General features: G+C 35.0%; 18 protein-coding genes across 18 annotated transcripts; 10 read left to right on the top strand and 8 right to left on the bottom strand.

The window, feature by feature from the left end:
- Positions 1-3: 3 nt before the first annotated feature.
- abhd17c (Alpha/beta hydrolase family protein) lies at positions 4-1,282 on the top strand (the record flags this gene model as incomplete). Its single annotated transcript, XM_061306052.1, has 2 exons — positions 4-89; positions 119-1,282. 2 exons carry the CDS (start codon positions 4-6, stop codon positions 1,191-1,193), a joined length of 1,161 nt encoding a protein of 386 aa, XP_061161217.1. The 3' UTR covers positions 1,194-1,282.
- TpMuguga_04g02620 (putative integral membrane protein) lies at positions 1,234-1,609 on the bottom strand (the record flags this gene model as incomplete). The annotated part of the gene is made up of 3 exons (XM_061306201.1): positions 1,234-1,329; positions 1,360-1,412; positions 1,445-1,609. 3 exons carry the CDS (start codon positions 1,607-1,609, stop codon positions 1,302-1,304), a joined length of 246 nt encoding a protein of 81 aa, XP_061161888.1. The 3' UTR covers positions 1,234-1,301.
- A 166-nt stretch (positions 1,610-1,775) lies between these two features.
- gpmA2 (phosphoglycerate mutase 1 family protein) lies at positions 1,776-2,964 on the bottom strand. Its single transcript, XM_759233.2, has 6 exons — positions 2,805-2,964; positions 2,683-2,764; positions 2,513-2,653; positions 2,194-2,483; positions 2,000-2,163; positions 1,776-1,944 (listed from the first exon to the last, which is right to left on the bottom strand). The coding sequence occupies exons 1-6, from the start codon at positions 2,830-2,832 to the stop codon at positions 1,885-1,887; spliced, it is 765 nt and encodes a 254-aa protein (XP_764326.1). The 5' UTR covers positions 2,833-2,964; the 3' UTR covers positions 1,776-1,884.
- A 423-nt stretch (positions 2,965-3,387) lies between these two features.
- Positions 3,388-4,557, top strand: TpMuguga_04g00689 (Acetyltransferase (GNAT) family protein). The gene is made up of 2 exons (XM_759232.2): positions 3,388-4,341; positions 4,429-4,557. The coding sequence occupies exons 1-2, from the start codon at positions 3,423-3,425 to the stop codon at positions 4,473-4,475; spliced, it is 966 nt and encodes a 321-aa protein (XP_764325.1). The 5' UTR covers positions 3,388-3,422; the 3' UTR covers positions 4,476-4,557.
- An 85-nt stretch (positions 4,558-4,642) lies between these two features.
- dnaJ (DnaJ domain protein) lies at positions 4,643-6,560 on the top strand. The gene is made up of 7 exons (XM_759231.2): positions 4,643-5,108; positions 5,253-5,662; positions 5,697-5,880; positions 5,915-5,985; positions 6,016-6,225; positions 6,291-6,389; positions 6,419-6,560. Exons 1-7 carry the CDS (start codon positions 4,685-4,687, stop codon positions 6,548-6,550), a joined length of 1,530 nt encoding a protein of 509 aa, XP_764324.1. The 5' UTR covers positions 4,643-4,684; the 3' UTR covers positions 6,551-6,560.
- ttc4 (Tetratricopeptide repeat family protein) lies at positions 6,545-8,079 on the top strand. The gene is made up of 9 exons (XM_759230.2): positions 6,545-6,718; positions 6,757-6,845; positions 6,924-7,071; positions 7,107-7,173; positions 7,206-7,464; positions 7,504-7,549; positions 7,620-7,716; positions 7,763-7,892; positions 7,921-8,079. Exons 1-9 carry the CDS (start codon positions 6,613-6,615, stop codon positions 8,059-8,061), a joined length of 1,083 nt encoding a protein of 360 aa, XP_764323.1. The 5' UTR covers positions 6,545-6,612; the 3' UTR covers positions 8,062-8,079.
- Positions 8,080-8,171: 92 nt separating this feature from the next.
- TpMuguga_04g02630 (uncharacterized protein) lies at positions 8,172-9,974 on the bottom strand (the record flags this gene model as incomplete). The annotated part of the gene is made up of 13 exons (XM_061306202.1): positions 8,172-8,259; positions 8,314-8,372; positions 8,403-8,555; positions 8,587-8,643; positions 8,708-8,787; positions 8,825-8,875; positions 8,908-9,183; positions 9,244-9,299; positions 9,328-9,425; positions 9,457-9,608; positions 9,638-9,728; positions 9,758-9,852; positions 9,882-9,974. The coding sequence occupies 13 exons, from the start codon at positions 9,972-9,974 to the stop codon at positions 8,207-8,209; spliced, it is 1,314 nt and encodes a 437-aa protein (XP_061161887.1). The 3' UTR covers positions 8,172-8,206.
- Positions 9,975-10,015: 41 nt separating this feature from the next.
- On the bottom strand, positions 10,016-10,411 carry TpMuguga_04g02245 (putative integral membrane protein; the record flags this gene model as incomplete). The annotated part of the gene is made up of 2 exons (XM_061306148.1): positions 10,093-10,411; positions 10,016-10,053 (listed from the first exon to the last, which is right to left on the bottom strand). The coding sequence occupies exons 1-2, from the start codon at positions 10,274-10,276 to the stop codon at positions 10,016-10,018; spliced, it is 222 nt and encodes a 73-aa protein (XP_061161216.1). The 5' UTR covers positions 10,277-10,411.
- A 202-nt stretch (positions 10,412-10,613) lies between these two features.
- Positions 10,614-10,928, top strand: TpMuguga_04g02135 (uncharacterized protein; the record flags this gene model as incomplete). The annotated part of the gene is made up of 1 exon (XM_061306135.1): positions 10,614-10,928. One exon carries the CDS (start codon positions 10,614-10,616, stop codon positions 10,926-10,928), a length of 315 nt encoding a protein of 104 aa, XP_061161886.1.
- Positions 10,929-11,297: 369 nt separating this feature from the next.
- Hspa5 (78 kDa glucose-regulated protein) lies at positions 11,298-13,950 on the top strand. Its single transcript, XM_759226.2, has 5 exons — positions 11,298-11,646; positions 11,685-11,834; positions 11,926-12,957; positions 13,020-13,184; positions 13,271-13,950. Exons 1-5 carry the CDS (start codon positions 11,547-11,549, stop codon positions 13,789-13,791), a joined length of 1,968 nt encoding a protein of 655 aa, XP_764319.1. The 5' UTR covers positions 11,298-11,546; the 3' UTR covers positions 13,792-13,950.
- A 407-nt stretch (positions 13,951-14,357) lies between these two features.
- TpMuguga_04g00682 (putative integral membrane protein) lies at positions 14,358-16,900 on the top strand. Its single transcript, XM_759225.2, has one exon. The coding sequence runs from the start codon at positions 14,531-14,533 to the stop codon at positions 16,664-16,666; it is 2,136 nt and encodes a 711-aa protein (XP_764318.1). The 5' UTR covers positions 14,358-14,530; the 3' UTR covers positions 16,667-16,900.
- On the top strand, positions 16,880-18,075 carry CML6 (EF-hand domain pair family protein). The gene is made up of 4 exons (XM_759224.2): positions 16,880-17,571; positions 17,616-17,676; positions 17,707-17,871; positions 17,908-18,075. Exons 1-4 carry the CDS (start codon positions 17,080-17,082, stop codon positions 18,057-18,059), a joined length of 870 nt encoding a protein of 289 aa, XP_764317.1. The 5' UTR covers positions 16,880-17,079; the 3' UTR covers positions 18,060-18,075.
- A 25-nt stretch (positions 18,076-18,100) lies between these two features.
- On the bottom strand, positions 18,101-19,188 carry RpS4 (40S ribosomal protein S4). Its single transcript, XM_759223.2, has 2 exons — positions 19,004-19,188; positions 18,101-18,900 (listed from the first exon to the last, which is right to left on the bottom strand). The coding sequence occupies exons 1-2, from the start codon at positions 19,004-19,006 to the stop codon at positions 18,115-18,117; spliced, it is 789 nt and encodes a 262-aa protein (XP_764316.1). The 5' UTR covers positions 19,007-19,188; the 3' UTR covers positions 18,101-18,114.
- Positions 19,189-19,221: 33 nt separating this feature from the next.
- On the top strand, positions 19,222-20,552 carry CAL (Caltractin). Its single transcript, XM_061306051.1, has 4 exons — positions 19,222-20,001; positions 20,032-20,179; positions 20,212-20,256; positions 20,288-20,552. The coding sequence occupies exons 1-4, from the start codon at positions 19,729-19,731 to the stop codon at positions 20,440-20,442; spliced, it is 621 nt and encodes a 206-aa protein (XP_061161215.1). The 5' UTR covers positions 19,222-19,728; the 3' UTR covers positions 20,443-20,552.
- On the top strand, positions 20,553-23,014 carry CPK4 (Calcium-dependent protein kinase 4). Its single transcript, XM_759221.2, has 2 exons — positions 20,553-21,415; positions 21,449-23,014. Exon 2 carries the CDS (start codon positions 21,471-21,473, stop codon positions 23,010-23,012), a length of 1,542 nt encoding a protein of 513 aa, XP_764314.1. The 5' UTR covers positions 20,553-21,415; positions 21,449-21,470; the 3' UTR covers positions 23,013-23,014.
- A 155-nt stretch (positions 23,015-23,169) lies between these two features.
- TpMuguga_04g00677 (Core histone H2A/H2B/H3/H4 family protein) lies at positions 23,170-23,596 on the bottom strand. Its single transcript, XM_759220.2, has one exon. It carries the CDS (start codon positions 23,529-23,531, stop codon positions 23,220-23,222), a length of 312 nt encoding a protein of 103 aa, XP_764313.1. The 5' UTR covers positions 23,532-23,596; the 3' UTR covers positions 23,170-23,219.
- Positions 23,597-23,847: 251 nt separating this feature from the next.
- Positions 23,848-25,108, bottom strand: TPI (Triosephosphate isomerase family protein; the record flags this gene model as incomplete). The annotated part of the gene is made up of 7 exons (XM_061306050.1): positions 23,848-24,159; positions 24,189-24,244; positions 24,276-24,351; positions 24,382-24,444; positions 24,475-24,627; positions 24,657-24,935; positions 24,983-25,108. 7 exons carry the CDS (start codon positions 25,106-25,108, stop codon positions 23,848-23,850), a joined length of 1,065 nt encoding a protein of 354 aa, XP_061161214.1.
- Positions 25,109-25,232: 124 nt separating this feature from the next.
- TpMuguga_04g00675 (Core histone H2A/H2B/H3/H4 family protein) lies at positions 25,233-25,660 on the bottom strand. The gene has a single exon (XM_759218.2). The coding sequence runs from the start codon at positions 25,593-25,595 to the stop codon at positions 25,284-25,286; it is 312 nt and encodes a 103-aa protein (XP_764311.1). The 5' UTR covers positions 25,596-25,660; the 3' UTR covers positions 25,233-25,283.
- Between the last annotated feature and the right edge of the window lie 230 nt (positions 25,661-25,890).

The raw sequence follows: 25,890 nt of genomic DNA, 5'->3' as shown, positions 1-25,890 counted from the left end.
TTTATGCCCATTAGTAACAGTTCCATAAATATTTGTGACTTTAAACAGACGCGAGTGAGGAAAAAAAATAAATATGACCTGATTGGAAGGTAGCCCGGATAAACACATTAATTTTTAGATTCAAGAATTTGGTAGTCAACAGGATCTCTTTCCCGAAAAAACTTAATACGGGGTATGAAGTGACGAAAAACAACGATATTTACGTTTACTTGAGGGGAGATCTCATAGAAGCCAACGACTTTCTCAAGAGGTACAGCCTCAGGTGTAGGTACACCACCATCGAAAATGAAGATACTGGAAGCATAGCAGTCATTGAGATCTACAACGTAAACGGAAATTTATCGCCAGAGGAGTTGGAAAAGAGGAAGAATGAGGAGATCTACATCCTCTTTAGTCATGGAAATAACACTGATATAGGCCACATGTTCTTCAAGTATACAAGGCTGTGTGCGTTTCTGAATGTTAACTTGGTATCCTATGACTACAGTGGATACGGCCACAGCTCGGGGAAAGCGAGTGAAGGTAACATGTACTCGAATATAGCGAATGTATACAAGTACATGACGAATAAGATGAAGCTTGGGCCGAGGCAGATAGTGTTGTATGGGAAGGGATTAGGATCAGCTCCATCATGTTACTTAGTTAGTGAACACTATTGCTATCCAGTCGGAGGACTGATTCTACACTCGCCAATCGCATCAGGACTGAGAATCTTCTTCAAGTCAATCATTAAGCATCATAGTTTAGACTCATTTGACAATACCGAGTTCCTCAAAAACTGCCCCTTAATCCCAGTATTTCTGATGCACGGAATTTCTGATAACCAGATACCGTTAGAACAGGCAGTTGAACTCACTTGCATAATCAAGGAAAGTCATGAGTTGATAAGGGCTGAACGACTCAAGCAAATTCAAGAAAATAAGCTAGAGAAGGGGTCATCAAATGAAATGGCGGTGGAGGCCACTCACCTAAACCAGGAAAATATACAGGTAATTCCCCGAGGAAGGTTCTCCCAAGTTATTCAGGACGCAAGGAAGGTTAACCAGACGAATCAGTACGTTAAAACGTGGTGGATTGAGGGAGCTGGGCACAACGACATTGAGAAGACCAATTCTGCAGACTACTACGACCACTTATCAGATTTCATTAATTTATGTAAAAAATGGCAAAAGGAACACATATCAAGTTGTTAAGAATCGATATAATATAATATTAAATTCCATTAGAGAAAATCAAAATCTTACAGTTTACCATTAAGTTACACTAATTTACTGGCATTAAATTTACATTAGAATTAAAACTCAAGTGTTGAGTGGACTATCATTTAATCTAAAAATTAATTTAATCGAGAGTGCTAACCTGTTAATTTTATATGTGCAGAATCCGCAGGTTAACGCGATCAGGGCGTGAATCTAAAAGTAATGAAATTAAAAAGTCAAAATACCCCTGCTACTACAAATGACGCTATTTTCGACGTTTTTTGGAAATCCGGGTGGATTTCAATTGCTTCTTTTGTACATGATATTGCGATACCGACTACGAAGAGAACTGAGGAAGTGAATAGCGAGAGCACCGTCATTGAGATTAAAAAAATCTTAAATTTAAACATAATTTAAACATCATTTACTAATTTGTCTGACAAAGATGTATCGCGAAAATTTTCTAGATACCCACAACTGATAGGCATGCTGCTGTATTGAGAAATAAAGTTCGAAGGTCTGGATGGATTTTGCAAGTATATATTTTCACGGAAATGAATAAATAAAATATAAAAATTGGGCTATATGTATCATTAATGGGTATAAAATCGGGATCCTGGAATGTCCAGGGGCCAGGTCCAATACCGCGAAAATATCGATGCCAGATCATAGCTGCAAAATTAGATCAAGCGCTTTTATCCTTCGATCCGCTTTTCATTACATTGCTTTCAGCATCCATCTTGGCCTATTATAGGATATTATGGTTGTTAATTGGGGTTGGTAGCTAATGTGTAACAAACCTTTAGAGATTCCTCATCTAAAAGGTACTTTTTACTGCTTACAGATAAGTCTTCATTAAGATAATAGAGTACTGGAACACAGGTCGGGAGGTTAAACTCCAGAACCTCAGCTTCGCTCATGTTATCCAGCATCTTTATCAACCCTCTCAGGCTGTTGCCATGAGCTACGAAAAAATAAGATTAAATATTCTTACCAGCAACAAAAACAGGCTTGCCCTTTCTGAGTTCAGGCACTATCTCTCCTTCCCAAAATGGCATAACTCTCTCCAATGTTAGCTTTAGGCTTTCTCCGTTTGGCAAGAACTCCCTGGGAACAACATCGAACACTGGATTATTGGCTGGATAGTGTTCACTTGATTCGTCAACTGGCGGTGGCCTAATGTCGTATGATCTTCTCCAAACCTTCACCATAGCCTCTCCGAACTTTTTAGCCGTTTCCTCCTTGTCTAAGCCTTGAAGGGCGCCATAGTGACGTTCGTTGAGCCTAGAAACATGTGTAAGATTTGAGGGTACCTCCAAGTTTTAGTCATGGGGACTTCAGGGTGATTTAACGTCTCTAGGACTAATCTTGCAGTTTCGTATGAACGTTTCAGGATAGAAGTGTAAACATGACCAAATCTAAAATTGAATGGTCTCAGAAGCTCCGCTGCATCTCTAAGAAATATTTTAAATAAAAGGATTACCTGGCTTGTTTTTCTCCTTCCTCACTCAGATCTACGTCAATCCATCCACAGAAGCGGTTAGCTTTGTTCATAACGCTTTCGCCTGAAATTTTATGAGTGTCATATATGTTGTATGGACTAACCATGCCTTAAAAGGACTAATGTATACATTTTGTTAGTTTAATTCAGGAAAATTATGTAGATTAAGTACTGCTTTATTATTTAATAAAATAGTTTGTAGTGATTAATAAATTTATATCTATGGAACTAAGATGTAGGGGGACTAAGGATTCCATTAACAAGAACCCAGTAGAATTAACAGTAAACGTAATATTTGTAACAAATAAGTTAATAAATAATAAAGAAGAATATGAGTAAGGGTATGGAAATTAATAATGTTTTAAAATGTAATCTGTGTAAATGTGAAAATTGTCGCTATTTATTATACTTTAAGTGAATAATATGAATTAAATATAATTTTTATAGATTACTTATTTCATATTTTACGTGATATGTCAACATGATACACAATTTTAATACTCTAAACTGAAATTACTAAAATCACAAATAAAACATAAATTATCTAAAACAAACAGTTGAATTGAGATAAAACGAAAAAATATTTAATTCAGAGATAAATAAAAAATATATTAACCAAATGTGTACAAATTTTCATGTAGGTATTAGTTGACAATGTGTTGGGGGGTTGAGTGGTTCACTCACATTATTTAATGTACAGAAATATGAATTGTTAATCCAAAATGAACAAAATAAGATCATTCGTTGATGTAAAAAAAGGTAGGATTCCTACAATAAAACCTGTATCCCGCAACAAATCAGGACGCCGTCAAAAATACCCCTCCATAATGATAAGGGAAATCCAAGAAGAAGATAATGTTCATGTATGTAAATTGCTATTTGAACACTTCAGATCACTGACCCTTCCCGCTATTATGTACTGGCTTGTTCAGCACGTGTATGACCTAATCGCAATCGTTCTAATAAACGCATGTTTACTATCAATTTACAATTTATTTTACTTTTGTCTACTTTTTCTGATTTATTTATTCGTCAGAGCTAGGTACGAAATTGAAAAACATATAAAAGAGTCCTGCCCAGACCTGGTTGACGTACATAAAACCTATCGTAGTCATAAAGCCTCTAATTTTTGGGTTGCCTATGTCTCAGGAGATCAACAGGGAGATTCACCCGATGAAAAGGGAGATAAAACTACTGAAGAATCAAAAAATGACGATCCCAACAAGCCAGAATCAAGTTCTAAAAACAGCTCTGCCGAGAAGCTTGAGAAAATGAACCACGTAGATGAAGTAAATGACCTGAACTTTAGCCAGAAATGCAAAGCAAATGAAATTCTTGGGTGCGTTGGAATTACACCTTACAGAAATAATCCAAACGTTGGACAAATGGTCAGGCTTGTGGTAACAAGGAAGAGAAGGAATATGAGAGTGGGATCAAGGCTCCTGGATTATTTGGAGAAAAAAGCGATGGAAATGGGCTATAATGAGATAAGAGTTTTTACAAATAACTTAAACACTGCGTACCTGCAATTCCTGAAACAGCACAGTTTTCAGATTATTCAGGTAGTGAGAAGAGGGCTCATGAGAGGAGATCTCATTATCTGGAACAAGGTTTTGAACCAAGTCGACCACCCTAAACAAGGTAAGATAGTCTATATTTTACAACCACGTTTTTAGTATATGTTTATTAATAATTTAATAGATTTTTTGTTATAACAATTATTTTTAGACGATGCCTCTCCGACCTTCGGTAATGCCATGTTTATCCCGGACTAAATGTGGGCGTAGTTACACATTTTTTTCTTTCATTTACATTTTTTTGATCACATTAAATGTATAATATCCATTATCGCAGTGATACTCGTTAATATTTCAAAATTCATGTACCTTATGAGTTATGTAGTTGTGTGGTATTTCTCGTCTTGAATCAGTGTGCCAAAGTATAAATTTTAAAAATTTTTAAATGGATCTGTAGTATATTTATAATGTATATTAGTTTTCATCTGTATATAGCAGTAATATGTTCGTTTTATATATCGGAAGCACGAAGCGACTATTATTCAATTCTAGGAGTAAAAAAAAATGCAACAGATAGAGAAATTGAAAAGGCATTTAGAAAAAAAGCAAAAAAACTGCATCCGGATGCGAATCCGGGTAACGAAAAGGCGTTTGCAGAGCTTTCAAACGCCTATGAGGTACTCAAGGATCCTTCCAAGCGTCAAACGTACGATATGCACGGAGAGGAAGGTTTAAAGCAAGAAGGACCACAAGGGCATCCATATCAACATTATTACGGAGACGGAGGCCATACATTTTTTTCATTCGAGGGATTCGATTTCGACGATGTGTTCACTCATTTCAATTTTGGAGGAGGTTCAAAGGGAGGTAGAAGAGAACAACAATTTCAAAGTAATTTTCATCTAAAAACATTTATATAGCTGTTTACTAAATTATTTCAATTTTAACTATTGTTAACCACATCAGTACCAACTATTATGGTGATAACTTAGTGTTAATTAAACATTAATTAAAGTGGTAATAATTTAATGTTAGGTAATATAAGCTTTGAGAATACAATAGTGGAGGAAATATGCCCCAAAACATACAAAAACTCGATAAAAAATATCAGAGTTTTAAATTTATATTACTTTTTCATGTCAAACAGCAGAACCTGCCAAGCTGCACATAAAGGGTTCGTTGATACAATAACCAAATTTAAAGGGGCACTGAACGTATATGCGTTAAACTGTGATAAACACTCAAACTTTTGTAATAAAACTGTTAGATCAGTACCTCACCTTATCGCACATAATAACACCTCACCCGATCCCGTAGTATTTGAAAATGATGAGTACACACTAAAGCTGGAAATATGGCTCCACAAAATCATGCCATCAGAGCTGGTGGAAATTAAAGATTATAAACATTTGAAAGATTTTATAGAAAACCAACCCATCACACACGTAATTAAGATACGTTAGTATGACAATTGTTCAGGTGGTTTCTATAGTTAAAAAGACTTTGTACTTGACACTACTAAAGTCATTATCGGTATATGTAAAGTCAAAAATTAAAATTGGATACATACGAGCCAGTAACAAGGAACTGATTAGTAATTTTAATAAAAGCAGGACTGAGACGGCAAGGCTGTACCACATACAAGATTTAGAGTCTATGGACGGTAATTACCCTACAGTTAATAAAATTAAATTTAGAGAAATCAATTGAGTTGAACTCTGAAAACTTTTCTGACGTTCTTTTATGGCTCAACCTTAAGCAAAACGAGGTAATAAACTAATTTTTAACGTTTGTTTAGTATAAGAAAAAGGGCGTCGGAACATATAAGGAGTTAACAAAGGCACTGTTAGACTCGGGGGAGTGTGGCCCAAAGGATAACCAATTCTGTTTCATATTCATCAAGTATGGAAACCGAGCAGAGCATTCATTACATGAAGAACTTTCGAATATCTCTAAAAAATATATACAAGATGCTGTTAAAATCAGATACATTAGCGCAGCCAACCAGGTATTTATTTTACTCCATATCTAACCATATCTTCATTAATATTGGTATTTAATTAAAAATTATAGCATAAATTCGTATCGGCATTTGGATTATCGTCAAGATGCCCAGCATATGAAGTGTGTTCAAAGTTCATAGCGTTCAGAGGCAAGAGGAGGAAATTTAAGGTATGTGTGAATTTTTTAAAAAGATGTAGATCATGAAAAGTCCCTTGACGGCCACTAATGTGCAAAAATTCATAGATGATGTTATTACGAACCTGGTTTCCCTCGACACGATTTTGTTGCATGACCCTAGAATCATCGATTATTCTAACGATGAATTTTAATAAATATATATTTTACATGTTTTTATAGTCGGTTTTATTTTTTCATAAAATGTAGTTTTAAAATGAGGATTGATGACGAGGATTACGACATTTCTGACGAGTTTCTCAGGGAACTCACGGAAAAGTACTCTGATATCAATCATCCCCTTTTTATGGACGAACTTCCAAGTATTTTTCAATTTCCCAAATCAACGAATAAAATTTAGATGATATATCGTCAAACTCGGATTTAGAAGCCTTACACAAGCTGTTGTCGGAGGGTGAAACCAGAGATTCCATAGCGAAAAAGTACAAAGTATCCCTTTAAACTGTTAATTTAATTATTTAATGTTTAAATTTGCCGTTTCGACATATTTGTATAAACTTTGTGTAGGAAGTTGGAAACGGGTATGTTAGTGAGGGTAGAAGGTACTACGAGGCGGCAATCTCAAGTTACACAGATGGGATTGCGGCGGAGAGCAAAGATAACGTTTTAAACTCACAACTGTACTCTAACAGAGCTTTAGTTTATTTGAGATTGGGTATTTTGAAAACTATTAATGTAATTTATGTTCAGATGATTATGTGAAGTGTGTAAATGATTGTCGGCGGAGCATAACCTATGACGTTTACAACTATAAATCGTAGGCTTAAATTAGTGGATATATTATCTCAGGTACTACAGAGGAGCCATAGCCTCCTACAAACTTTCACTTTACAAGCAGGCGCTCCTCTTCTGCAATGAGTGTGCAAAGGCAATAACCCTGGATCCAGAAATTAAGGTGTTTGAAAGTGAAAAGAATGATAACTATAAACTCCTCTGCATAATTGATGATAAATTCGGTTCCTTCTACAAAAAGATTCTGGCAAAGTACGACGAGTTTGAGAAGGAAAAGAACCGTATCAGGCAAAACCAGGAAAAGGAGAAGGAGAAGGTACTTACCATTTAACATATTTTTTATTAAAATGTTTAGAAAAAACTTGCTGAGGACGCGGCTAAGGAGTTTTTAAAATTAAAAGGTTTCATATTATAAGTTGACTTAAAATAGGCTTTTACCCCAACCAACAAATCAGTTGTATAATTGTTTAGGCTTAAAACTATGTGATAATCTTTTTCAAATCCCAGAATCTCAAACTGTGGTCTTCTACCTCAAAGACAATGTAATTCACACATCGTGTCTGTTTGTGTAAGTTTTATTTCATTTTTCCATGTTCTTACTAAACCCTGTTTAGGTATGACCAGGTGAATATGAGTGACTACATCCAGGACTTTGACTATAACTCGAGTATTTCTGACCATCTAGACGTGATGTTCGGAGAAGATGATCAATTCTCCAGCAGTAATTCACTTTCCTTCTACCAGGTATATTGTTTTTCCACCATATTGTTAGGTTTCACCCGACGAGGTCATGAAGTTTGATTTGCATGCACCCCTGGAAGAAGTTGCACTCAAGTCGGGCTTCATTTTCAAGGTTCCCGTTGTACATATAGTAACTGATGAGGACGCATTAACTGAGTTTACAAAGATCTAAATCTACTTTTACTCTTTATACTTATGTATACTGTACTATTCTGTATACACACTTGTATACTACTACTAGTAAATAGCATACGTATATTAGTCTTAGTATGTACCATGTAACATAGTGTGAGATTAATATTCATAGGTTTAGATTATTAAATGAAGTAAATCCCATTAAAATAAGTACTGACAAATTTCTCAAAGTGGACTAAATGTGATAATATGTGTGTTTAGTTAAATATTGGAATATGTATGTGGGTACGTTTGGACTCCGATAATGAGGCCTTGTTGTTATTACTGCTGTTGACGTAATACACCTCCCTACTAGTGGTTTAGTTATTAAAAACGAGCCTGGAATTGTTAAATTTTGTGCCAACCCATGTATTCTTGGTTTTTATGTGTGTGTTGTACAGTTGTTCCCTACATGTACCGAGGATGTCATGCAAGTCATAGATCATTGAAAGCTCTTCAATAGATTCATTGTTCAGATTATCGAATCCCACACTAAAATATCTTTCTTTGCTCTAAATCAAACCTGTTTATGGTCTTTGATAGGGTGTTTAATGCAAAGAACTTGGTGTTGGTCAAAACCCTAATACATGATAAACACCATAAAAATCGTGCAACGGGGTGCACTAACTATTACAGCCACTAACGGGAATTTTGACAGCTTTTCCTCCAAGGTTATCAAGTTAAGTTGAAGTTTATTCATGTATTCGTATATAGAGTTGACTACCTAAAACATTTCTCCATGGTGTGTAAAATTATCATACAATCAAGGGGTCATTTGTGTCCAGTAATAGTACAAGTGTAGAGTTCTTAGTCTAAAATGCTATTAAAACTATTAATATTGTACCGATATCATTGTTAAAGTGTATAGAGTATTATTTATGAATATTTGCGGGCTGAACAGGTTATCATCCATCGAGTCAACTATTGTCATTTCATTATTTTCAGGCCATTTCACGTTCATTGACTTTACTTTACTTATGTTTCCCTGGTACCGGACTATGTAACAGTATATTAGGAACACTTCATCCAGCTCCATGTTGTAGTGTAAGACTTGCCGGTTATATATCAGCAGTGACTTTGAAATCGCCTCAAATTCGTTATACAGGTCATCAATCATTATCTAAACGTTAAGTTAGGACTTAAAATTGTAGGGTTAAATAGTTTGTGGCTGGCTGAGTACCTGAACGTCCAAGGATAAGTTCATGTTTGTGTGAAACTTCTTGAAAGCCTCAACATCTAAACACATTATCGAGTGATTTTAAACCTTTGAGAAAGTTAAGGGTCGTTTTGGTGGAATTATTCATAAATGTTGGTAAAATGTTCTCCAGCATTTCCTGTAGACTTTCCAACGTCATCTCATCACTACAGCCTCATTAGTGTAAATATAAGGTACTGGTTAATTTTGACCAAATTGTCTTGGAAACTGCCGTAAAACATCTCAAACATTCGAATTGAGTTTCTCAGTATAGTTTTGAGCATGTTATTCCTGGAATGGTAGCTGTAATCGTCCTTTTCATCATCTGTGGTGTTCCTGTTGAAAAAAACCTAACCATTTTTTAAGTAGTACCACTAACCACTGATAGGTAGACCGAATCGAACCACTTTACCACTGCTGTTGTGTAAAGCTTTGACCTAATAAACTCAAGGTCATCATCAGTATAATTTCTGCACACTAAATTGTATTAATAACTCACTTTGAAAGCGTAATTAGGCCTTCAATTAGGCCGAAGTGCGATAATTTGTCATCAACTGACCTATCTTCAGGGTGATAATACAGTAATTTGCTAAGCTAAACCCAGTTAAGTGTTTTATAAGTACCTGTATGTCTTTATCTGACGGGAAGTCGAGATCCGACTTTCTATTTAAGTCAAATATAAAAATTGCATCAACTCTTTTAGATTTTTCTGACATTATAAATCAGATTAGTTTACACATTATTGTTTTATTGGATTTCACTTAAAGAATCCCATGTTAAATGCTCTACAAACACCTACACAATAAACTATTCCAGCTTTCAAGAGAAACATACCTAGAATTAGGGAAGATGTACCGAATAATACACAAAAAGCTTTATGGAAAGATTTAGGTTGTGCCTTTTTTGCACATATAAATGAATATACTGATAATCCTGAGAGGAAACAAGTTCCTGTCACTCTACAAAATGTACAATCTCGAGGAATTTTCTCATCTTGATTTTCTTCTCCACCTTCCATATATCAGTCCAAACACCTCGTTATTTTAACCTCAATAAGATATATAAACATAAGAATTATTAAATACAATTTATAGTGAGATGTAGCTTATGTGTGGAAGGAAAAATAAAATAAACCACCATTTTATAAAAATTTTGTATTTTAATCATACACTAATAATTTTAAATTATTCTTATTTTTATAAATATACCCTAAAATAATTAAACAATCATTTTAACATGATATAATTAATCTCAAAGATTCTTTCCAAAATAAAACGTTAAAATAGTAACAAGTTTGATACTTTAGTATTCTGGAAATGAATTCAAATTAATAATTTTAAGAACCATCTTTAGTTATGATGATGGAAAATCACAAGATAGTTCTATCAACTGAGTTTGTAAACGACTACTCAACATCCAACACAAACTCGTATGAAAAGGGGAAAGAGGTAAAGAAAGCTGAACCAGAAAAGACTGATAATTCTGTAAAAGATGAAGACAAGGAAGTCTGGTGTTCAAAAGTCGAGGAGGATCTTTCAAACTGCTTGAGGAACTACTACGAAACCTTTTTAACCGAGAATCTGGAGTCAAATGAAAAGGATAAATCGTCTGAACTTTTAAAATGTTGTAGTCACTTTAAAGAGTACGAACCGTGCGCAAAAAAGCTTTAATTTTTGAAAAATTTCTTTCACGGCATACATAACTTGTTAGATAGATAAGTAAGTATTTGGTCCATTTGTGTTGTGAAAAAGTAAAAATATAATTAATAAAAGTGAAAAAATTGTGTGTTTATTAAGAAAAAGTGGTTGTTATGAGGAGTAACCAAACTTCTAAATAGTATCTGCTGCGGAATTATACACCGTTGAGATGAGAAGTTAATTTCAGGGGTAAAATAAAAGAAGATGATGTTTTTGAGGTCCACATAATGTAAGTGGATAGATGTGTACAAGATTTGGGGGTTAAAGGCGAAATTGTAGCTCGAGAGTAATTTTTCATTGGTGGGGATATAGTGATTAACATAGTACACCAACGATCACATCCGATTCTGCATTTTATATTATTTTTAGAGCTCATTGTAATATTAAAAAAATCGTGTCTATTTAAAATACGATTTATTAGTTTCCATAATATATTTTAAGATATGTATTTGTTCCCATCATATTCTACAATATCTATCAGAAATTTGAAACCCTAGATCTAAAACTTAACAAACTTCGGATTATATATTAACAATATTACTAAAGACTTGTACTCTTCTTTTGTCGTTTTTTAATATATCGTATAATAAAATGAATATCTCTTTCAAGATGAGACAGAGCTTTGTCTCATTCGTCATTTTCCTTCTTTTTGTTAAACTTACCTCATGTAAACCCGAAACCACCGGAAGAAGTAAGTTTTTTCAAAATGTCACCCTAATTATTTTTTAGTCGAGGGCCCAGTTATCGGTATCGACTTGGGTACCACCTTCAGTTGCGTGGGCGTGTATAAGAATGGTCGCGTAGAGATCATCGCAGACGAAAACGGAGACAGAATCACTCCCTCATACGTATCATTCGTTGATGGCCATCATAAAATCGGTAACTATTACAAAATCTATTTAATACACTATTAGTGTAACCGTATAACATTTATATTAAATTATAGTGTAGTGGTGTATTATGTATATAGGAATGGCTGCCAAAAATGAGGCTACTGTTCACGCCGAGAAGACAGTGTTTGACGTAAAACGTTTAATAGGACGTGAGTTCCACGACCCAGACGTCCAAAACGACATGAAGAACCTTCCTTACACAATCATTAATAAGAAGAACAGGCCCTATGTTCGTGTAAACGATACTGAGGTGAAGGAGTATGCACCTGAGGAAATTAGCGCGATGGTGTTGTCACGTATGAAATCACTGGCAGAGGCCTATTTAGGCAAGGAGGTCAAGAAGGCAATTATCACAGTCCCAGCCTACTTCAACGACTCTCAGAGGCAGTCCACGAAGGACGCAGGAACAATTGCAGGCCTAGATGTCATCAGGATCATTAATGAGCCAACAGCAGCAGCAATAGCCTACGGTATTGACAAGACCAACGAGGAGAGTAACATCCTAGTCTACGACCTCGGAGGTGGTACCTTCGACGTATCACTTTTGAGCCTCGACAGCGGTGTCTTTGAAGTCATTGCGACGGGCGGAGACACACACTTGGGAGGAGAAGACTTTGACCGCAGAGTCATGGACCACTTCATTAAGCTCTTCAAGCAGAAAACCGGCCTCAATATCAGGGATGACAAGAGAGCCCTCCAGAAGCTTAGAAAGGAAGTCGAAGCCGCTAAGAGGCAACTCTCAACCAAGACTGAAGTCACAGTTGAGATTGAGGACCTTTTGGAAGGCAAGGACTTTAGCGAGACCTTAACTCGTGCCAAGTTCGAGGCTCTTAACGAGGACCTGTTTGACAAGACCATGGACACTGTCAAGTCCGTCCTCAAGGAGGCCAAAATGACAAAATCTGATATTAACCAGATTGTTCTGGTCGGTGGCTCAACCAGGATTCCAAAGGTCAGGGAAATGATCAAGGACTACTTTAACAAGGAGCCCGACGTTAGCATTAATGCAGATGAAGCCGTTGCCTACGGTGCCGCCATGCAAGGTGGTATCTTAACAGGTGAATCATCCCAAGATTTATTACTATTGGACGTTTGTCCTCTGTCACTTGGTAACTTTTTATTCATCAAAATATACTTAATTATTATACAGTTGTTTACAATAAATTTGTAGGTATTGAAACTGTTGGAGGAGTTATGAGCAAGATTATTGAGAGGAATACTATGATCCCAGCAAACAAGTCACAAGTCTTCAGTACATACTCTGATAACCAGACTGTCGTTACAATCAATGTGTTTCAGGGCGAAAGACCTCTAACTAAGGATAATGTGCCACTAGGTTTGTTACTACACCACTGCACTATTAAGGCCACGCCCCATACACATTTAACATCCTTTCCAAATATTTGTTAATGCATTGTTTAGGTAAATTTGACCTTACTGGAATCCCACCAGCTCCAAAAGGAGTGCCCCAAATTGAAGTCACCTTCAACATTGATACCAACGGCATCCTCTCCGTTACAGCCCAAGAAAAGGGAAGTGGAAACACAAAGAACTTGGTGATTGAACCAAAGAGCGGAAGATTGAGTCAGGAGGAAATTGAGCGTATGGTCAGAGATGCAGAAGAGAACGCAGAGAAGGACAAGCAGGTGGCGGACAAAATCATGTCCAAGCAGTCTTTGGAAAACTACATCGACAGCATGAGGCGCACCTTGAAGGAGGACTCAGTGTCATCAAAGCTTTCGAAATCTGAAGTATCTAAGCTTAAGGAGGAGCTTGATGACGCCAGTAACTGGATGGGATCACATCCTGACGAAGAAGCTCAGGAGTATAAGGATAAACTCTCACACCTCGAGTCCGTGTGCAGTCCAGTTGTTGCCAAGCTCTACTCACAACAACACAAAGACACTGAGCAAGAAGATGCTTCTTACTCTGAGGAGTTGTAAGAGACTTCTTACTATGAAAATTCCGACGGGCTGTTCACCATGTACTTGTACAATTTATGGAAGGAATTCGAATCCGTAAACAATTCACCTCTAAAAAACTGTTTATAACTATTCTTATCAATTGACAAATCATTTTCAATAATTTTATGCAAATAAACATTTTATATACTAGGTTAATCAAATTTGTTATGTGACATGTTGATTTATAATTACTGTTGATTATAAACATGTATTCACTTGTTAAATCACTAGAAATGAAATGATTAATGATCAAAATATTATACAATATAATATTGTTGTACTGAGTATATTTTAAATTTTCATATCTCATCAATAGGTAATATTACTTATACCCCTTTTTTAATAATTATTAATAGTTATAGATAACTCAGTTCATACACGAATACCAATAGGTGTTCTAAATGAGTTTTACTTAATATGATGAAAGTATTTACCTGTCAGAATTGTAACAAAGATAACTGTCTAAACATAAATTCTTCGTTATTATTTCCCCATTCGGGATCTAAAAATTCGCAGTGAAATGTGATTAATTCGATAATCACAAAATAACGATCAACTTAATAAACGTATTCTACATAAATTCATGATTTTATATATTAAATTTATCATTATTTGATAAAAATTTGAGTTTGTGTTGCATTTTTATGATTCATCCCTACTACACATGTGATTGCAGATTATTCACGACATCGTTTATAAGGCACAGGACATCACCAATATGACGGGGGAACAATTATCAGAATCAGACGATTCAGAAAATACAAAAGAATTAAGAAGGAACGAACTTATAGGAAAATTAATACTCTCAATAGTTATAATAAGTATTAATTTACACCAGGAACAAGTCAAAGCATTATCAAGCCATTTTCAAGTCGGATTAAATATTAATCAAGAAAATGTTGGACATTTTCTTAGCAAATTGAACACATATAGAGTTGTTTTTACTTTCCTGGGATTTGCATCAAAAGAATTTAGTATGCTTGTGCTTGGTTTAGGCGATCGTTTTTTAACTTTAGGAGGATTAACAATCATGTCAATTGAAAGAATACTAATGGCTTATGATATGTTAATACCAGATGACCTAGGTTTCATCCTTTACCTTTATTCAAATATGGATGCCCTTGTTTTTGGTCATGTTTATAGTTCAATCATCTCTCTTGCTCCCCAGCACATGACATTTATCAGACTATCCAACGATATGTCCTGTGTAGTTGTTACCATAATTCAGACCATATTGGATGTGATTTATAAGGACCAATCATTGAAAATCATTCAAATTCAATTTATAATTTCTGTTGTTTTAACAGTAGTTTCACTATTTCTCTGGTCTTATTATATATTTTTTTTAGAATTCAAAGGATATGAATCTAATCTATCATACGGAATTAAAATCAATATCTTGATAGATTCTTTTAATGAGTTTTGTTCAAATATAAATTCTTTTATTTCCACGTTAAACGAATCTGTTGAAACATTCTTATCATTTAAAAAAGCAGAAAAAAGTATAAGATCATTCTTTAGGCAACTAGAAGGGCTGTTGCTTGAACTTAAAGAATTAGAAGAAAAAAACACAACTAATAAGGGCTTAAAAACAGAAGCTAAAAAAACAGTTCCGAAATTAAGTTCGATAGATAAATTTGATCAAAAATTATACGAGTTAATTATAGATGATGCAGATAAAAGAGAAAAAATGAAAACATTCATCAAGGAAGCCTCCCAAGACTTTATAAATAATAGAGAAAAAATGGAAAAGCTAAAAGTACCTTCTGGAATTGATAATTTATTAAAAAAAGTTCTAGAAGAAATAAATAACGCCCATACGGGATTCAGAGAACTAGAAACTGTCTTTAACACCATTGAGGAAGTGATTGAAATTATGGAAAATGAAAGAATTCGTCAAGATCTAAAACTTGATGAAGTTAGAGTTAAATTCACTTTGTTGTTAGATGAACTCATGGAATACATAATTAGCAAACCAAAAAAATCGCAAGGGGAAGTAAAGGAGCGAAGGGACCAAATAATAAATATAGCTGATGCAATTCTAGCTGAAATACAAAATTTTAATACATTATTTGAACAAATGATGAATAAAATTCCTCAAGATAAAATTAAAAAAATAAAGAAAAATGATAAAATAAGTTTGGTAAGAAAATTACAGTATGAAGAACTTCAACATGGATATTTTAGTCTCTTGGTAATAATGAGTTCCCCAATTATTATGACTTTATCAACGTTGCTTGTATTCGAATTTCTATATCCACATGTGATTCCTTATGCAGTATTAGATTATGACAGGGCTATAGTTGTAAACTTGATTGTTGTTCCATTTAGAGTTTGTGGTTCATTAACAGTATTTCTAACTGAGTATTTTGTGAGTGGTTTTAAGTCGTGGACATGGCAATACGAATTATTTTGGATATTAATTATTCCTCAAGTCATGGCATTTTTGTTATCATTAATGGCAATTCATACAGAAGTGTTAATTTTTAGAATGATAGTTGGCAAAATATTCTTAGTTATGATAATGGCTGTTTTGCTGGTCCTTTGCAACAGCATAATGGAATCATTTAGTTATATGGCAGTAACAAATTACGTAGTTAATAATAGACAAAGTAGCGGATTAATCGCAGTTCATACAATAATAATTGAAATTTTACGTTTAATAATCAAGAAAACGGGGGTTGGTTACAATGAAGCAAGAATTAGATATGGATTGGTACCTCCAGATTTTGTTCCTACAAGGGAAATCAGAAATCCAATTCTTTTTTGGGCAATAGAGACATTTACACGAGGGGATCAAAGTATAGTGAGGGATCTGAATGTTGATGTAAGAAGATACGTTAATACTGAATGATCATATAAGGATGGATTGTGGAGATAATAATGGTAATTTTATGTTTTATAAATTATCAGTTGGATATAACGACACTAGGATTCGGTATTCTGGCCACAATTTGGCCAGGAAATGGGACAAATTTTAACCATGGTTTGGGGAAACCATTAAGCGTGCCTTATTGGACACTATCATGGATTTCAAAACCAATATTAAACATTATATATAATGTTTCGCACTTTAAATTTTACACATCATTTACATAATTTCTATCTTTCTAGTATATTTAACAGATTATACATAGAATCCAGATCTTTAAATTATTTTTAATTTTTTTGTAACCTCATGTATGATTTTTGGTGTTGATTCCTAGCAACTTGATGTGTGGGTGGTGTTTGTAAAAAACTTGTTCGCTTACTTATAATTTTATTTAAATGGAGTTAAAATTAACTTTAGTTATTTCTATATATATTTTTTTTAAATGTTGGTGCTCTGTCACCTTTGAAAATGACTTAAAATCCGACGTTTTGGACGAAAACGGTAAAAGCAAGGTCGATTATACACACCATATGCTACAGTTGTTTGATAAAATTGATTTGAATTCTGATGGAGTTCTGAGTAAGTCTGAATTGGACTCTTTCAGTTCAAAGTTGAGCAAAGTCATATCGGATAGGCAGCTGGCCAATGAAATGGAAACAATAGATAAGGACAAGGACGGAAACGTGAGTTTAGATGAGTTATTAGCAGCCTTCTCGAGCGAGGTTGGAGAAGAGGATGCTTTAAATAACAAAGAACCTTTAGTAAGGAGATTCAAGGTGGCTGATAAGAACAAGGACGGCTTTCTTGATCTTGCCGAACTCGGTGACCTTATTAACCCTTCCAGGAGTCCTGAGCTTTTAAAATTGGAAGTGGATGATGTTCTTGAGGTTTGCCTATAAATTTATTAAGTTTATACAAATAACTTTCTTAGGCCCACGATTCTGATCATGATGGTAGGATTTCTTATGAAGAGTACAAAAAATACCGAAATGGTAAGTAAAAGTTTTTGACTTTGAAATTAGAGGACGGTGAGGATGAAGTTCAATCTTCGAACGACTTTAAGCAGTTTGACAAGAACGGAGATGGTTATTTGACCAGAAATGAACTTGAGGATGTTTATAAGGAGGAGGAAGAGTTTGATAGCTTCACTATGTACGACGATGTCACTTCAATCGTCGGCTCTTCCAGTAAGATTTATTCTTTTTTATCTTAAATTTCCTTAGATTTAACTCGTGAATTATGGAAAAAACACTCAGATGAGCTTTCTAGATCTTCTGTTACTGATTTCCAGGAGGTTCTTGAGCATCCTGCCGATTACGGGCTAACCTTTGAAGTGCCCATGGAAACTCCAGGGACTGTCCATGTAGAACTATAATTTTGTAACACAATCAGTATTTATCTAGAATACATATATAGTACAGTATAGTAAATTAGTGGCGTAATGACTTTGCAAGTCTCTCGTTCCTCTGTTCAATTATGGTTTTTCTCAAACCCCTTTCGTAAGGAAGTGAGACGTAGCTCTTGGTCCCAACGCCAATTACAAACACATTTGAGCTTCTTGTTGAGAAGGTATTGTCCTGGGAGTCCTTGACGTGAACGAGGTCAAAGCTTCCTGGGTGTTTCTCCTTACTAACTACAGTGCCAACTCTGCCTACGTTGTGACCACCAGTTATCATCACTAAGTTTCCAGGCTCAAATTTAAGAAATTCCAGGACTTTTCCAGTGGAAACTTCAACTCTCAGGGAGTCTCCAGCCTTTACCTCGGGGTGGACACACCTAAAGGTCCTTCCGTCGTGGGTTACAGCCAGATTAACCTCCTTTGGACCCAGAAAAGTCTTCTTTACTCTACAAAGCTTGTATGTGGCCTCCTCGTCAGTGATTTTGTGAGGACAGAAGCGACCCTTAGTGTCATAAAGCATTCTAAACTTCTCATTCGTCTTATCGAGGGAGACAACATCCATAAATCCAGTTGGGTATGTGATATCAGTCCTGACCTTCCCGTCAACCTTTACCAGCCTCTGCTTTACTATTAATTTTACTTCATCGTAGGTAAGGGCATATTTCAGACGATTTCTAAGTAAAACTAGAAGAGGTAAACATTCTCGCGATTTATGTGGGCCGGGGGAAGCCTTCGGGGCATACCTTCCCGTAAGCTTGTCCAACATCCAGTGGGACGGAGCGTTAATACGCTTCATATGTTTCTTGGGACCACGACCCTAAAAGAATTATATTTAAGCAATATTTATGAATAAATAATATGATGGAATTAGTGAGATAAGGGTTAGTTGTGTATGGAAGAATCTAAAAATAAAACCGTACCATATTTTATCAAGACAATCTACTATAAGAAGGGAATCCTAAAAAGTGTAGTTTGAAATAATAAATAACATATAATTAATTTAATTAAGTGATAAATGTGTCAATTATCAATTAATGATACAATATAACCTTCGCCATAACCCCTTAAATGGGGGTATGAGGTATAAACTAAAGCAGCTCTAAATAGAACAGGAAAATCACTTCTTATATTCTTACATTTTTTATTAATCGTTTTACACCAATTATGAAGTGATATTATACTTGAAATTCCCTATTTTAACATTTGTGTTTCTTAACCACATCTACTTTACTATACATTGTCATACACTTTTCAAATTATTCTACTTTATATTCATCCACAATCCCTACCTTTAATTTATTTCTTAGTCTTCTACCTGAATTATAGGTTTTGAAATATTATACACTGAAATCTTTGATTTTTTTAAAATTTTGTTGTTTTATTTTTAAAGATATTTTCTTAAAATTATATTTTTAGTTTTTTAATTTTTACCCCGTTTTCATAATCATTTGTTTTACGTGATTTTAACTTACCACTTTTTCTTTTTTCATTCAACACCATAATGTGTTAGTCGATATTTTTTATGTGTCCCTTATTTTCGCTAATTTTTATAAACATTTGTTGATTTTCGTAATAGAATTCTATTTCCCTCATTTTAACACAATTTTCGTTTTTTCATTACACTTTTATTACGTGAGTTTTCAAAATGGAATACGAATTACAGTCTCTGAGTAATGAAATCTCATCAACCGCCAGTACACTTGTTGATTACGTGAATGATCCTGAATTTGAAGATTCAGATCAAGAGTTTAGCCCAGGAGATGTGAACAAACTGCGCAAGAATATTATGAATAGAGCTCTAGAAGCGGAGGTGGAGGAAGCTTTTTCATTATTTGACAAGAATAATGATAATAAAATTGATTTTTTTGAATGTCAAGCGGCTTTTAAGGCTCTTAGGCTTAACCCATCCTCAGAAAATGTTAGTTATCTTGAGATATATTGAATTTAGATAAAGGAGTTATTTAAAGAGGTTGGAAAGGATGAAAATGACACGCTAACTCCAACTGACTTTAAAACCCTTATAGTTTCTAGAATACACACTCGATACAACTCGAAAGAGATAGAGAAAATATTTAATCAGCTCCAGGATGGAACAGGTAGCCTTTTAATATTCTATAAGTAATTTCAGGGAAAATCACATTAGAGAGCCTAAAATCGGCAGTTAATGATATAGGTACTTGTTATATGTGCTAAACCATTATTAGGAGCTGACATTTCAGAAAATGAGCTTAGTTTAATGATATCTGAAGCCTCAAGTAACGGAACATATATTCCCTACGAGGACTTTGCAAATCTTTTAAAACGTTCCTGGACTGGCGACCCATTTGATTTGATATTTGATTCTGAGTTCGAACCTTAATCCGACTAATTATTCACGATTTTAATTTTAAAAGTATAATGTGTAAATGAACTCATTTTTATATTGATTTTCAAACCCATATTCATCACCCTTTTAATGTGTATTCTAGTGGAAAGATATTTTTATAAGAATATAAATTAAAAATAATGGTCTTTAATGTATTTAATACGTTGATTTCTATAATATTATAAGAATACCACGTGTATCAAATTAATATGAACGAAATTTTGATTCTATCTTACACATTTTATTCAAAATGGAAAACTAAATTAGTATAAATTTGAGGGATTTAAATCTAAAATATCAGGGAATTATGTGATGATATACCTAGGTAATCGACCGCACTTAAGATATGGATTGTAAGGCTTAGATCTAAAAATTAGTAAAAGAATGATAGGTGATCTGACTTATAAAGAGCATTTTAAATGATTTTCTTTCATGGAAGGCTGAAAATAACTCCACTAACATGTTTTAAAACACCCATAAATCTGGAAAGCAGTGAATAGGATATCATACACTGTAATTCAGGCCATTATGTAAACATATGTTATAAAACAGCAAATTTGGAATAGTAATGTCAAATCTAAAATGTATTTGACCTGAGTCTACACAAATATTCGCCAATTGTTTGCACCGTCCTGCAATATTGAACTCGACTACGAATCACAAAATATCGCATGCCTAAAAGATGGACGCGAAGCATGTCGAAAATTTGAGGTTATTATTTTATTAACCATTATATGGATTAAAATGGATTCTGTTATTTATTCATGAGATTTTTTTACTAAATATTTTAGTAGAGATATTCTTGACGAAAAATCGTAGAATCATTTGAAATGATTGTGTTACACCCTTTGTGTATAAACTTAAAATTTTAAATTTATCGATGCAGTTAATTTATAAATATTTAAATACCAGTAAAGTATTTTTCTTATAAGGCATCGCTGTACCATAATTCGTTGAATTGTTCCAAGTAAGTTCCAATGTGTAAATAACGTTGGTTTAGAAAATTTTAAATTTGTAATATAATGCAACAAGGAGCGATATTGGATGCGACGAAGGCACATTTGAGGGATAGCAAATACAATGAAGGGTCGAAATCGGACCAGGATGAGAAGCTGTCACCAAAGGTGGTAAACAATGAGGGTGATTCTAGGAACTTGGAGAGGGTGTCAATTGACGCTCTCCGAACCCCTGAACACAAAAAAATCAGGAAGTTATCAGCGGGGAGTAAGCTATCAAGCTACTACTATATAGGAGCAGAGCTCCGTATTTGTGCAGATTCCAATAAAAAATCGTCTTCACGGCCATTGCTTCGTGATATAATTGATCGCAAGACTGGAGAGCCTAAGATTCTTAAGATTATTTCTAAATCCCGAATCCCTCCCGGGGTGGATAGTCTTAACAACTGGCGCGCTCTGTGCGAGAAGTTGTTAAATATGCCTCCAATGCCCAATTTAATGAGAATTGACCAGATTTGGGAGTCCGAAACCAGTTTCTACATTGTTACTGAGAAATTCATTGGAGGTGAGCTGTTTGAGTACTTGCTTAAGGAGAAGGCTATCCCTGAGGACATTTGTAAGTATATTTTCAGGCAGATTCTGCTTGCTGCGGAGGCTTTACACTCGATGAACTTGCTTCACAGGGACATTAAGCCTGAGAACATCATGTTTAGGAACCCAACGAGGTCAGTTTTACCCGTTGCTGAGAGGTACGAGTTGGCCTTAATTGACTTTGATACCTGCAAAATGACAGACTGCCCTACTGCTGATAAGACTGAGGTTGTCAATGGGAAGAGAAGGTTAGTTGGTACCTATGGTTATTTAGCTCCTGAAATTCTAAGGGGCGATGAGTATTCCACTGCTTCTGACATGTGGTCTATTGGGATTGTTTTGTACATTCTGATGACCGGTATTCCTCCGATATCAATGGACAAGATGTACGATGCTAAAGCCAGCCACGCAGTTTTGGCAGCAGCTGAGGCCAACGGTATAGACTTTAACACTCCTCCTTTAGGTGAGTTTCCTCTAGCACGTGACCTCTGCAAGCGTTTGCTAAGCTTTGATAAGCGGAAGAGGATTTCTTCTGCTTCAGATGCTCTTGCTCATCCTTGGTTGGCTGGTCTTCCTACTGTTTTTGACCATTCTCTTAAGCTCAGGAACAACAGTAACGACAGTTCCAACAGTAACAACCGCAAGTTCCCCAAGAATCCAAACGGCGGTAGCGGCAATGATGGAAACAGCTACGGTAACAACGGTGGGTCGGGATCTGGAGAACGTAGTTTCTGGAATCCTGTAAATCCAAATTACAGGAACAACGGGGGTGTCAATCGCCAGGATTGCATTACTACTGACTTCGCTGTTGACTTAAGTGAGTTAGAGGATAAAAATCAAGTAGATGTGGAGGTCTGTAAGCGTGAAAGGGACCATATTCCTTCCCCTAATGAGAAGACTGTTTCAAGGACAGACCAAGCATTTTTGCAGTGCCTCACCACCAACGCTGAATCAATAGATGGTGTTTATAGGAAAAATCAAAAGAGGAGGCAACACGTAGACGTTCAATCGTATTAAAAATATAATTACACATTATATAAATTGAAATATATAGGGCGACTTATATAAAATATTTAACAAATATATACAAAATGTAAGATAATAAATATATGAATGGTGGTAAAAAATTAGTGTATGATTATGGCTTCAAGTGAAGCCTGGGTTGGAAATTAATCCGGGCGAATATTAAATTGGGATTACAATAGTGACAAGAGGTTAAAAAGTTTAACCACCGAAACCGTAAAGGGTTCTTCCTTGTCTCTTAAGTGAATAGACAACGTCCATGGCAGTGACTGTCTTCCTACGGGCGTGCTCAGTGTAGGTAACGGAATCCTTAACAACGTTCTCAAGGAAAACCTTCAAAACGCCTCTCACTTCCTCATATATCAAACCTGATATACGCTTTACACCACCCCTACGTGCCAACCTCCTTATGGCTGGTTTAGTAACACCTTGAATGTTGTCACGCAATACCTTACGATGGCGCTTAGCTCCACCCTTTCCTAAACCTTTTCCACCCTTTCCACGTCCTGACATTTTTGTTTAGTCTTATTACTTAATGGGTCACGAGATTTATTAAGTTTTAATAATCTGAAACAAAACTCTCAAAAATTGTGACTAAAGCACACAAATCATAATTGACATGGGAAACCCTACTTTTCATAGGGCTCAATTCAACTCAATCTGACACATCAACCTGATTCAAACTCAAATGCCCATCAATTCAATTATCCAATAATACCTGCACTCAGATAACGCATGATCCAACCCTAAATACAAACCTTCTAACACATTAACTACACATACATATGCACTCGCTACATAATCTCAGATATTCACAGAATCACATTATCTATGCCAAAGTAGTCAATTTTACAAAATTTTCAATTATTTCCACGAACTTTTCATTATGTGCAACCCTTCCAACCATGATTCCATCGATATTCCTCTTTTTGATATACCGATGTGCATTTTCTTCATTAACTGAGCCTCCGTAGATAAATTTAACTCCTTTGACTTTATCTCCCAGTGATTTTTTCAAATCTTCTATCACTTTATTCACTAATTCCGGGTCTGCCGGTTTATCCGTCCCTATTGAGTAGTATGGCTCATATGCCACTACTAGTCTTTGTTCCCCGGTTAAATTTACATCTTTCAAAAATTCCTAAACTTCATTACAATTCCAATTTTTACCTCCAATTGTTTGGAGAGATAACTTGACAAATCTGAATTAAATCCTTTAGGTTCCCCTACAGGTGTGTAACATTATGTCGAACGAACCAATACATAAAATTACATTGAGCCCTGAATTCAACGCATTTACAACCTTCCTATTTATAGCTTCATTGTTTTTATCCTAAAAAGCTTTATTTGGTTACTATAATACGCTGTGGTTCCCGGGTGTTTCACACTCGCTGTGACCCACAATCGTCCAGTTTACGCCCAAATCCTAAGTAATTTTTTAAACCAGAAACCTAACCTTTAGCATTCCTGCTGTTATCTCTCCGGTATATGGTCCAAAACTTTTAGAGTAATGACTAACGTTTTGACTACAGGGTTTACACCTGCTTCCAAATCCTTTATATTGTGAGACCATTGAAGCCAAATGGATTGAGGAAGGTGAAGTGATAACCTATAAACTGTTAAAATAAAGTCATTTACCTCTATATTCTCTGGAAATTTAAGACTTCCATACAAATTTATCATTTCGTTCGATAATTTAGTGTTCAAATAACACTTCCAGTTACAAACTATTGTCAACTTTTTCCCTTTTAAATCAGTCCTCTGGACTGGATTTTGGTCTTGTTTATTTAAAATATTTTCATTTTCGGAATTTATATTGTACAAGTTAAAATCATTAGAGAATGTGTCGCGATAATTGAAAGGATTCTTCCGAGTATCGGATACTTTTAAAAGTGTGTTAAAATTTAAACAATTATTCTATAAAATAAATGGTAATCAAGGGGTGAATAATGAGTAAAACGTACATTCAAATAGTGATGATTAGCATGATGAAATTTGTACGATTCTACAGTGTTAAAACAAAATAAAAAATTAAAAATTATATAAAACAAAAAAATTATTTTAAATAAATTAAAATGTACCAAATTCATTAAATATTAATAATGATAAATGAGAATATAATGGTGTAAAAAATGTAAGATAATAAATATATGAATAATGATAAAAAATTAGTGTATGATTATGGCTTCAAGTGAAGCCTGGGTTGGAAATTAATCCGGGCGAATATTAAATTGGGATTACAATAGTGACAAGAGGTTAAAAAGTTTAACCACCGAAACCGTAAAGGGTTCTTCCTTGTCTCTTAAGTGAATAGACAACGTCCATGGCAGTGACTGTCTTCCTACGGGCGTGCTCAGTGTAGGTAACGGAATCCTTAACAACGTTCTCAAGGAAAACCTTCAAAACGCCTCTCACTTCCTCATATATCAAACCTGATATACGCTTTACACCACCCCTACGTGCCAACCTCCTTATGGCTGGTTTAGTAACACCTTGAATGTTGTCACGCAATACCTTACGATGGCGCTTAGCTCCACCCTTTCCTAAACCTTTTCCACCCTTTCCACGTCCTGACATTTTTGTTTAGTCTTATTACTTAATGGGTCACGAGATTTATTAAGTTTTAATAATCTGAAACAAAACTCTCAAAAATTGTGACTAAAGCACACAAATCATAATTGACATGGGAAACCCTACTTTTCATAGGGCTCAATTCAACTCAATCTGACACATCAACCTGATTCAAACTCAAATGCCCATCAATTCAATTATCCAATAATACCTGCACTCAGATAACGCATGATCCAACCCTAAATACAAACCTTCTAACACATTAACTACACATACATATGCACTCGCTACATAATCTCAG

Source organism: Theileria parva, assembly GCF_000165365.1.
Source record: "Theileria parva strain Muguga chromosome 4 map unlocalized ctg_529, whole genome shotgun sequence".
In the NCBI taxonomy this organism is placed as follows: Eukaryota; Apicomplexa; class Aconoidasida; order Piroplasmida; family Theileriidae; genus Theileria; species Theileria parva.
Note: the sequence above shows the minus strand (reverse complement) of the source record. Positions and strands in the feature narration are given on the sequence as shown.

Bases quoted from the DNA above. Each gene is read 5' to 3' on its own strand.
- TpMuguga_04g00689 (XM_759232.2), top strand. From the start codon at position 3,423: ATGAACAAAATAAGATCATTCGTTGATGTAAAAAAAGGTAGGATTCCT. The intron at 4,342-4,428 runs GTAAGATAGTCT...AATTATTTTTAG, and splicing joins AGTCGACCACCCTAAACAAG to ACGATGCCTCTCCGACCTTC.
- dnaJ (XM_759231.2), top strand. From the start codon at position 4,685: ATGTATATTAGTTTTCATCTGTATATAGCAGTAATATGTTCGTTTTAT. The intron at 5,663-5,696 runs GTAATTAAGATA...ACAATTGTTCAG, and splicing joins AAAACCAACCCATCACACAC to GTGGTTTCTATAGTTAAAAA. The intron at 5,986-6,015 runs GTAATAAACTAA...ACGTTTGTTTAG, and splicing joins TCAACCTTAAGCAAAACGAG to TATAAGAAAAAGGGCGTCGG.
- CML6 (XM_759224.2), top strand. From the start codon at position 17,080: ATGGAGTTAAAATTAACTTTAGTTATTTCTATATATATTTTTTTTAAA. The intron at 17,572-17,615 runs GTTTGCCTATAA...TAACTTTCTTAG, and splicing joins AAGTGGATGATGTTCTTGAG to GCCCACGATTCTGATCATGA. The intron at 17,872-17,907 runs GTAAGATTTATT...AAATTTCCTTAG, and splicing joins TTCAATCGTCGGCTCTTCCA to ATTTAACTCGTGAATTATGG.
- CPK4 (XM_759221.2), top strand. From the start codon at position 21,471: ATGCAACAAGGAGCGATATTGGATGCGACGAAGGCACATTTGAGGGAT.
- gpmA2 (XM_759233.2), bottom strand. From the start codon at position 2,832: ATGTATACATTAGTCCTTTTAAGGCATG. The intron at 2,654-2,682 runs GTAATCCTTTTA...AATATTTCTTAG, and splicing joins GAAGGAGAAAAACAAGCCAG to AGATGCAGCGGAGCTTCTGA. The intron at 2,484-2,512 runs GTACCCTCAAAT...ACATGTTTCTAG, and splicing joins CCCATGACTAAAACTTGGAG to GCTCAACGAACGTCACTATG.
- ttc4 (XM_759230.2), top strand. From the start codon at position 6,613: ATGAGGATTGATGACGAGGATTACGACATTTCTGACGAGTTTCTCAGG. The intron at 6,719-6,756 runs GTATTTTTCAAT...AATAAAATTTAG, and splicing joins TTTTATGGACGAACTTCCAA to ATGATATATCGTCAAACTCG. The intron at 6,846-6,923 runs GTATCCCTTTAA...AACTTTGTGTAG, and splicing joins CCATAGCGAAAAAGTACAAA to GAAGTTGGAAACGGGTATGT.
- TpMuguga_04g00677 (XM_759220.2), bottom strand. From the start codon at position 23,531: ATGTCAGGACGTGGAAAGGGTGGAAAAGGTTTAGGAAAGGGTGGAGCT.
- CAL (XM_061306051.1), top strand. From the start codon at position 19,729: ATGGAATACGAATTACAGTCTCTGAGTAATGAAATCTCATCAACCGCC. The intron at 20,180-20,211 runs GTAGCCTTTTAA...AAGTAATTTCAG, and splicing joins TCAGCTCCAGGATGGAACAG to GGAAAATCACATTAGAGAGC. The intron at 20,257-20,287 runs GTACTTGTTATA...AACCATTATTAG, and splicing joins ATCGGCAGTTAATGATATAG to GAGCTGACATTTCAGAAAAT.
- TpMuguga_04g00675 (XM_759218.2), bottom strand. From the start codon at position 25,595: ATGTCAGGACGTGGAAAGGGTGGAAAAGGTTTAGGAAAGGGTGGAGCT.
- TpMuguga_04g00682 (XM_759225.2), top strand. From the start codon at position 14,531: ATGACGGGGGAACAATTATCAGAATCAGACGATTCAGAAAATACAAAA.
- Hspa5 (XM_759226.2), top strand. From the start codon at position 11,547: ATGAATATCTCTTTCAAGATGAGACAGAGCTTTGTCTCATTCGTCATT. The intron at 12,958-13,019 runs GTAACTTTTTAT...ATAAATTTGTAG, and splicing joins CGTTTGTCCTCTGTCACTTG to GTATTGAAACTGTTGGAGGA. The intron at 13,185-13,270 runs GTTTGTTACTAC...TGCATTGTTTAG, and splicing joins TAAGGATAATGTGCCACTAG to GTAAATTTGACCTTACTGGA.